The following is a 9,514-nucleotide window of genomic DNA, read 5'->3' as shown; positions in this document are numbered from 1 at the left end:
TAATTGATCGTACAGGAAACTGCCATACTTGGTGCACTCGAGTTGGTGCACTCCACAGGGAACAAGATCCTTGCTTTTGCACCTTCGTGAACTCGTGATTAATACTGGAATGTGGATTCATGCGAGGAACAGACTGTTTAAAGAAGCTGTCGTTTCCAAGTCGAGCTGTACGCCATATTAGAGGACAGAAGATGGTTTACTTTTGGGCAGCAGTAGTAGCCTCTCTCGCCACCATCGTGTTGTACTGTCAACTTCCCTTCATTGTTTTTCCTGCTCTTTTATTCGTGGCCTTCTTAGCGTCTGGTGGGCGGAATTTTCCTAAAGTGTTCTTTCGAACAATTCTGCGCGATCTGATGTATGTATACTTGAATATTATTGTTGCATATATGTGCTCAATCTCTGGTGACCCTGGGAATAACATACCCTAATTTTTAGCTTATGTTTGTTTATTGGTCTTCTAAATTGACCGGTGTTCAATAATAATACAATAATTATTACACCCCCCCCCCCCCAGAAATTGAACCTGATTATCATAAAATATCATGATTTATAGACTCTAGCAGATCAGTAATCTATTTTCAGCATAAGAAAATATATCCTTGATTGCCTAGTTAATTTGATCGCTTGTTACTGAACAATCATGAGATTTATGAAGGAAGAAAATGTGAATATGAATTGAAATGCCGTTTTGCCATACTCTTCATCAGACTTTGGCCTTTTTTCAAAGATGCATAATCAGTTTGGATGATTTTAAACAAGTGTTTTCATTCTGCGACTGGTTACCGTATTTACTCGAATATCTTTTACAGTGATTGAAAAATATAGCGTCTTTTGATTGTCAGTATTCGTCTCTTGCTGAAGAGAGAATTGGCGCTACAGTCAACTCTCGCCCACTATATATTGCGGACACTTGCTATTACAGACAAAATTCAGATCCCCAACGAAAGAGGTTTGACTGGAAATGACTCCCGCTATTTAGGATGCCCGCTAAAACTGACACTAAACGACGCCCCCAGTGTGTCTGCTATAACAAGAGTTGACTGTAGCTGTCCTGGCAAAGTTTGTGGCCTATAGACAACTATAACCACATTCACTCAGTATCTCTGCTAACCTGCAGCATTGCCAACGAAAATCTGTTCCTTGTATTAATGGGGGTGGCTATACAGTTTTTATAAGAAAATCACTAAATGAGCTTTTCTTTAAGTCAAAACAAAGTGACTGTAAAGCATACTCCTACTCAAATTTAACTTTGTTGTTTGTCCAATGCCATCAGTCTTATTTTATGTATGTGGGGACTTTGTAATATATGTACTGACTCTGAGATGTTTTCTTTGTTTGCATGGTCTACTTTGCAGAGGTGTCCGTCGTTTCATCAAATTGCTTCTGATTACTCATTTGCACACAAAGAACAAGCGAACAGTTGCCGACATATTTCACCAAACAGTATGCAAGCATCCCAAGAAGACAGCCTTTATATTTGAACAGAAAACATGGACATTTCAAGATGTAGAAGAATACTCCAACAGAATTGCAAACTACTTCAAGTCACAAGGCTACAAGAAAGGAGACGTAGTGGCTCTCTTTCTGGAATCCTGTCCTGAATTTGTTTGTATATGGCTGGGATTGTCCAAACTTGGTGTAATTACTGCTCTGATTAACACTAATCTTCGAAATGATTCACTTTTCCATTGCATATCTGTAGCTTCTGTAAGAGCAATCATTTATGGCACTGATCTCTCAGGTAATTATTGGATTATTAAGTGCCCAGGGGGGTGCGCACAGCAGTGCGCAGTAGGTTAGTGTGCTGGACTCCAAATCAAACGGTCCAGGTTCCAGCCCTGGCCGGGGACATTGTGCTGTTTTCTTGGGCAAGACACTTTACTCTCATAGTACCTCTCTCCACTTAGGTGTATAAATGTGTACTGGCAAATTAAATGCTGGGGGGTACCCTGCGATGGACAAGCATCGCATCCAGGGGGGAGTAGCAATACTCTCAGTTGGCCTGATGGACCACCAGGCTTGAATGCAGACTTAACCTTAACTCAGTGGAAGAAAATAAGCCAGTACTCTCTCTTTGTTTGACTCAGTTTACTTTAGCTTTTATATTTCCCTGTTGTTGTATGAATGTTACCAAAGAAGTGCAAGGGCTTAAAGCCTGCAAAAAAGCTCTCTGCTTGCTCCTAGGCTAACGTGGTAAAATAAATTGTACATTTTATGTTCTCTCTCTGGGTTTGACATTCTGCAGTTTTCTCTTGTTTCTTGTTCCATATTTGAAATTATCTGAGATTTTTCCCTGACACACTACTATAACAGTAAATGTGTTCAAGTATTAATAATAATTTCTAATCCCCAAATGACATATTAATATTGCTGTTGATCTTTGCTAGGTGCTGTAAGAGAAATCCAGACTAGAATTCCAGAAATAGTACAGCTTTACTGTTTAGGAAATACTGCAACTGTTGTGCGTTCTGCGGAAAATTTGGACAAGAAACTAGAAGAGAGTTCAACTGGAATGCCTGACACCAATCATGCTAAATCAATGGCTGGTAATAAAATCTGAGGGTGATAATACTCAGTTAGCTTATTTGAGGCTGGGCGCTTATTAAATTTTCACTATTTTTCAGTAAATTTATAGAAAGTTTATTTTGCAACGAAACAACAAATACCGGTAACAACAAAACTTGAAGATGTACCAAAGCAGAATTGTAACTGTTCGCTGAAAGTTCCTGTAAAATACTAAGAAAACACGGGCTTTGAGAAACTCTTTTTAAGTTAGTAGTACTTAGTCAATTTCAATCTCATTGGGCACCTATCACCTATCACCTATCCTTTTCTAGGGGGGAGGGGGTGGGTGCTTATTTGAGGCTGGGCGCTTATTAACTTTTTTCTGCCTTTAGGGTGGGCGCTTATTCGAGGTTGGGCGCTTAATCGAATAAATACGGTAGTTAAATTTAAAAACAAATATGTTCATGCTCTAGTGTGCACTATCATGTTATGGTGCACAAGGGAAGTTTGGAGAGCACGAAAGAAGCGTAAGACTGCTTGAGGTGATTGCAGAGAGCAACTCTAGACTAGTTCTTGAGTGCTCTCCAAACTTCCCACATGCACCATAACTCAATAGTGCACCGCCCAAAGCATGAACCAAATGTTTTATAATATTGCCAGTGGAAAGGTACATCAAAACCGCACTTTAAGGTCATTGCCCTGAAATAGAACTGAACACAATTTTTTAACCAAACTTCGCCTACTGGTTTATTACTTTAAGGGAACTTAAATTTTGAAATAAAAAAGGGGGGTCCCCAGATTCGTTTAGGAGCAGGAAGACCTTGTATATTCCATATAATTCCTTTAAAATTCCTCTGCGAGTACTAGCAAAGTACACGTTTTTAGCGATAATTTATTTTTCAAACACAAGAATTGGTCTGTTTTCATTTTACAGAGAGAATTTGATCGCTACACCCAAAATATGAGAAAAAATTGATAGATCACCAGACTCGTTTACGAGAAAGCGACAATTTACTTCTCTCGCGGACTAAGCCACATAGAAAAAAGCCGCCATTTTGTTTATGCGCGCGCTTATTACCCGTAAAATTCTGCGCAGTAAGGATGCGCAATGCAATACAGGGCAATGACCTTAACTTGGGCCACTCATATGGGAAAACAAATTTCTGGCGAGACAATTTGCTCACGCTATCAGCCTGCACTATTGGATTGTGGTGCACGCTTATGTATACTGAATTTGATTGCACAGCTGTGCTAGCTATGTTAAAACTTCAGTTAGTGTATGCCTAATGGGGTATTGTAAACAAAGACTTCATTTTTGAGTTATTTTTTCAAAATAGCTCTTTAGTCGGCGCGATGTTCCGTGACTCAGTGGGTCAGTGAAGTATGTTTGTTTGTCACACCAATCAGATTTCAGGTACTATCAGAACCAATCAAATTGCAGTTTATAAAGGCGAAGTAATCTGACGAAATTATGTGTCGCAGCGTGTCGCAGTTCGTTTTCGTTGAAAGATTAATTGGCGAGTTGTGAATTATCATGGATTTGAAACGTATTCGTAGTTTGCGAATCAAATTGTGAGCTTCGATACAAAGTTCCCAACTTCGGCCCGAATCCTTCTGTAGTTATGTTATCAAAAAGGGCTTTGCTACGCTAAACTGTTGGAAACAAATGTCATAAAAATAAAAAACTTTTATGTTCAGCGAGCCGTAAACACGTTGTCTCGAACAAATTAGTCTTCCCTGTCGCGTCGCGTCGCGTCGCGTCGGCTTCGATTAAAATCAATTTTACATATGGGAAAACCATCCACTTTCATCCGGTTTACAAACGCAGAAGACTTGAAATTGAAGACAGTGAAGATTATGCCTCACAGAAATCGTTAAATATGTGTTTTCATACAAAAAAGTTAAAATTTGACCAAATTTCTACATGCATGATATTTATTTATCGGCAAATCACTTGCGTGATCGCTGATGGGAAACGTTGTCTTGCACTTCAAGCTACTTTCCTTGACAAGTTCTAAAATCTTCGAGTTCAGAAATCGCCATGACTTTCGAGCAACATGTCTTGTTTCTCCTCAACTACCAAACTTGGAAAGTTCAGTCGGGCCGAAGTCGGGAAATTTGTATCGATGTTTGCAATTTGATTCGCAAACTCGCACCGTAATTGGCAACTTCATTACAAAGTTTCCAATTTCCCAATTTCCCAACTTTGCAAAGCGGGCGGCCAAAGTAAAATGAAATCAACTGTAAAACATTTCGTTCAAACATTTAACATTTAACATTTCGTTCAAACATTGAACCGGTACAAGTAACTTTACTGTTAAAAGCAACTACGATCGATAGCAAAAACAGAATAAGAGCGTGCCATTTCGTGCCACTTGATAACTCAATTAGTTCTTGTTTGTTGAATAGAATTTACGTTGTGAATGAACGAAAATCTGTGTATATTAAACTATACGAAAATATTTATTATTTTCGAAGAAAAAAAAAGAAAATCTTTGTACTTTGTACTATAATAACGAAAATCTTTGTACTATAATAAACTTCGTTTATTATAGTACTTTTCGTTCAATGTCTATATGGAGACGTGGCTTTTTCGAGAAAAACAAGGGTATCGTGTTACGTTCGTTTTTAAAAAAACCAAAGGTATCATGTTACAAAAGTGAGAAAAACAACGGTATCATGTTACAGTGTTTGGCAAAAAGCCAAAAGTATTCCGTAACAAACAAAAGTAACCCGTTACGGTTGCTACAAAGCTAGCAACAAAATAACCGCTTTAAACAGAATAAGAATGTGCCATTTTGTGACATTTTGACAATTGAATTAGTTTTGTTTTTTAATTAAATGATGAAAATTAACGAATTAAATAAAACAGTTCTGATGTATCAAAATGCATGTAAAAATTATTTTGTTTGCAAGCAAACTTTGTGCAAAAAAGTGACTCCGTGGGGCGCCATACACAAATAGCTCAACCCATGGCATAAACCATCCCAATCACCCAGTTTCACCCCAAGCCAACCCATAAATTGAAAAAATAACTCCTGCACGCTTAGCGTGCCTATGTTTCATTTACTTGAACATTATGAGCTGCAAACCTGACATGAAAATGAAATGTTAACAGACTGTCTGTGAGTCAAATAACAAGTTTCACATTAAGAGATTGTATATCAAAGTTTAAGGCTGGTCAAGGTTTTTGTGTTGTGTTCTCAGTCAAGACACTTCAATTAAAACCTGGTGATATTTGTAAGTATATCCAGTGATGAGTTAAGATCCCATCAAGGGGGAAGTAGCAGTTGCTTTTTTCTACAGATAGCTGAGTTGAATGTAGGCACTTTTAGATTACGAGGCTCCTCCAATCTCTGTGACTAGAACAGTACTTAACTTTCTATACAACTTCTCCCAACCATTAGTTTCCAACATGCTTCTACCTTTTTTATTTCAGATGTATTACTGTACATTTACACATCAGGAACTACTGGACTGCCCAAAGCTGCTGTTATATCAAATGCTAGGTACAGTGTTAAGAAATAAAGATTATTAAAATAATAAATATTACATTGTGAAATTCGGTAGCATCATTTTCCTGTGCTGAAAAATGAATAAATCTTAAAACTGTTGAGGCACAATGCTGAGTGCATTGATCTACAGAACACATGGTCTTGTCCATTGTAACCGCATTTAGTCACTGACCGGATCTTGAGATTTGAAGAAATAAGAATTAAGCCACTGACTTACTGTTACATGTACTTCAGATACATGTAACAGTAAATCAGAGGTTTAATTCTTAACAGTACTTCATTTAGAGTTATCGTCCTTGTAAGAGTAGTCCTAAAAATGACTGTGTGTGTTGCCGATTCATTTGCAAAAATTTATTGAGGTTGCATCAGTCAGCCATTTGACTTCTACTCAGGCTGTCAAATGTCAGTCACCAACACTGAACATTCCTTTTCAGAACTACTCTCACCCACAGGATCACACGTACTACTGGTAGACAAACTACTGATACTCTTTGACTGGGTAGTTGAAAGCATGATTAAGCTAATCCAGGATTAGCATAAATTTTGATTTCAGTTTTTTAACTTTTCAGTGAAGTTTTCTGTTTATACTTTTGTTTCTGCAATTTTGACATCAACTTATCTCAAACTCCACAAAACATAAACAGTTAAATCTCTTTTACTCACTAAAAACTGAAATCAACTTTTAGGCATAGGTTAGTTTTAATCAGCTTTCGATTAACCTGGCCCAAACTATTTACTGCGTTGCATGTACATTAATTGGAATGTTAAATCAGAATTAGACTGTCCACAGCCCTCTATTTTTCCGTGTTTTTCGATCGATGAGCGCGTGGTGAGAACGGCGAGAGAACTGGAGGCCAGCGCAATATTTCCTTCGCTCGCTTCCCGCCCCCCTCCCCCCGCGCGCTCGCGCTTCGCGCTCGCTTCCTTTGCTTTCTGCAATGAAAAATTGAGAGGCTGTGGACAGTCTAAATCAGAATGTGTAATTTTTCAGGTTCTTTAAGATGTCGTATGGGGCACACTGTGCACTCAACATGAGCCATGATGACATAGTTTATTCATCATTACCCCTGTATCACTCTGCTGCTGGAATCCTCGGTGTTGGACAGTGTTTCTTTGGTGGCTGTACATTGGCAATAAAACGTAAATTCTCTGCTAGCAAATTTTGGGATGATTGTGTTGAAACAAAAGCTACAGTGAGTACATTTTGAACTCTCAATTCTTTAATTCTTTCCAGTCATAAATTGTTTAAGAACGCAAAATAAACATGGCAGAATTAGAACAAATTTTGCTTTTCTTTTCTTTTCATCTTTAATGAGGAATTGTGCATTGCAAATAAAATAAATTAATTACCAAATATGATTAAATAAACCTTAAAATAAGAGTTTGGTAAGGGGAACCAAATCTGCTAGGGGGGAGGAGGGGGGGATGGCCATATCTGCTTGTGGATTTGTTGGTCTGGGGCACCAAATTCGCTGTGCACCGAAAATGCATTTGGACTTGCAGGTTAACACAAAGCCATTCACTTAGTTGTGGGCGAAAAAAAGAGACTACTGGTAGCTTTAGTAAAAATCTCTCTTTATCATTTCTCTCTCAGGTAGTTCAATACATTGGCGAGCTGTGCCGATATCTGTTGTCCCAACCCCATCGTCCCTCAGAAAACCAGCACTCGGTGCGCCTGGCCGTAGGCAATGGACTCCGCCCTCAGATCTGGAAAGAGTTCCAGACACGCTTTGGCATCAAAGAGATTGGAGAGTTTTATGGCTCGACGGAAGGAACAGCCTCCATAATAAATATAGACAGTACCCCCGGTGCTTGTGGTTTCGTGTCGGAGATTATTCCCGATGCCTACCCTGTGGTGATTTTTAAAGTTGATCCAGAAACTGGTGAGCTAGTGCGTGGACCAGATGGGTTAGCTGTCAAGACCAAGGCAGGGGAAGTTGGACAGATTGTTGGAAAGAGTATTAAAGGTACATGTGCCCTTGTTTTGTTTGTTTCTGTTCATTATTATTTTTCTTCTACCCATGGATCGTGCAGTCGCTTTATTTTCAACAGAGTGATTGAAAATTAGTTTCTCCTTTCATTATCGATACATTGTCAAGCAGACAGGTGATGAGAATAAGGAAAATGATCAGCAGCTATGGGATACTGTGTGGTCTCCTATGCAGCTGTTATTTGGATTGTCACACAACGCTTCCTGTCATGCAACGCTTTTGCAAATCAGTGCGTGACAATCCAAATACGACTGTAAAGGAGCCTAGTCTCGATAAACAATTTAATGCGAATTAAATGTTACGTGGTTTTAGTGCCAAAATCCTTTCAAAAGAGCCAAAAGTTTCGGGCTTCATCAGGGGATAACTTCACCTACCTTCATTTATCCTCCTCGTGCCGCGTGGCACATAGGGCCTTATCAGGGGATAGCTGTTCGTTTTAAAATGCGCCATGAGATTTGAAATTTAAATTGTCTCGATATACTACCAAATCCACAGACTCGTCATTAAAAGAAATTTTAAGTAATGATCAAGGAGAATTTATGTTTTGATATTGAAACTGAAAGGCTTCAACTTTTTGTGCACACACAGGTGATCCTTCGCAGCGTTTTGACGGATATCTGAACCCGATGGAAACCAACAAGAAAATTGCACACGACGTTTTCAGGAAAGGCGACTCAGCATTCCTCTCCGGAGACTTGGTGGTCAGAGACGAGTATGGCTACATTTACTTTCACGATCGTACCGGCGACACGTTCCGATGGCGCGGCGAGAACGTGTCCACGGCCGAGGTGGAGTCGGTGATGAGCAAAGTGTTAGGCCTACGCGATGTCGTTGTTTATGGCGTGATGGTCCCGGGAACCGAGGGACGCGCGGGCATGGCGGCCATTGTTGATCCCGACTACAAAGTTGACCTTGTGGCGTTGGTGGATAGTTTAAAGAAGCTCTTGCCGAGTTATGCATGTCCTATGTTTCTCAGGATCGTGCACAGCGTTGATTTGACGGGAACATACAAACTTCAGAAGAGCAAGCTAAGAAAGGAGGGTTTTGATATAGGCGTCATAGAGGATCAATTGTTTTACTTTGATTCTAAAGAGAAAATGTACTTGGCCTTAGATGAGAACAAGTACGAGCAAATCATTCGTGGAGAAATCAGAATGTAGTCATAAAATATGTATTTTGTATGTAACTGGAGGTTTTCCACTGACTGTAGGTACCGGTAGATAAAAACCTAAGTAGTCACCAGTCCATCCGCTGCCTCTGATAAACCAATCAGAAATCAAAGCGAAAATAGGCGCGGGAAAAGTCACGTGACCCAAACCACAAGTGGTTTTTGATCAGGATCCTGTCAAAACCTGATTGGTAGAAAAACTGGCAACGTCCGCCCTCTGATTGGTCGTAACACGTGGCAAAATCTTCCTATGGTCATGGAAAGCACCTAATTGATTGAAAGGTCTAAAAGAGACATTAAAAAAATCCCTCTACCGAGAAAAGAAGCCTTGCTAT

The 9,514-nt window shown here is 39.4% G+C and overlaps 1 protein-coding gene across 1 annotated transcript; it reads left to right on the top strand.

Annotated features, from left to right (window-relative positions):
- The first annotated feature begins 42 nt into the window (after positions 1-42).
- LOC144666596 (long-chain fatty acid transport protein 4-like) lies at positions 43-9,504 on the top strand. The gene is made up of 7 exons (XM_078528005.1): positions 43-355; positions 1,356-1,741; positions 2,388-2,546; positions 5,945-6,014; positions 7,012-7,213; positions 7,615-7,987; positions 8,600-9,504. The coding sequence occupies exons 1-7, from the start codon at positions 120-122 to the stop codon at positions 9,169-9,171; spliced, it is 1,998 nt and encodes a 665-aa protein (XP_078384131.1). The 5' UTR covers positions 43-119; the 3' UTR covers positions 9,172-9,504.
- The last annotated feature ends 10 nt before the right edge of the window (positions 9,505-9,514 follow it).

The sequence above is a fragment of the Oculina patagonica genome, chromosome 1 (genome assembly GCF_052425735.1).
Source record: "Oculina patagonica isolate OP01 chromosome 1, crgOcupat, whole genome shotgun sequence".
Classification (NCBI taxonomy): domain Eukaryota; kingdom Metazoa; phylum Cnidaria; class Anthozoa; order Scleractinia; family Oculinidae; genus Oculina; species Oculina patagonica.
The sequence above is the reverse complement of the archived record's forward strand: the minus strand, read 5'-3'. Positions and strand labels throughout refer to the sequence as shown.

Bases quoted from the DNA above. Each gene is read 5' to 3' on its own strand.
- LOC144666596 (XM_078528005.1), top strand. From the start codon at position 120: ATGCGAGGAACAGACTGTTTAAAGAAGCTGTCGTTTCCAAGTCGAGCT. The intron at 6,015-7,011 runs GTACAGTGTTAA...GTAATTTTTCAG, and splicing joins GCTGTTATATCAAATGCTAG to GTTCTTTAAGATGTCGTATG. The intron at 7,214-7,614 runs GTGAGTACATTT...TTTCTCTCTCAG, and splicing joins GTGTTGAAACAAAAGCTACA to GTAGTTCAATACATTGGCGA.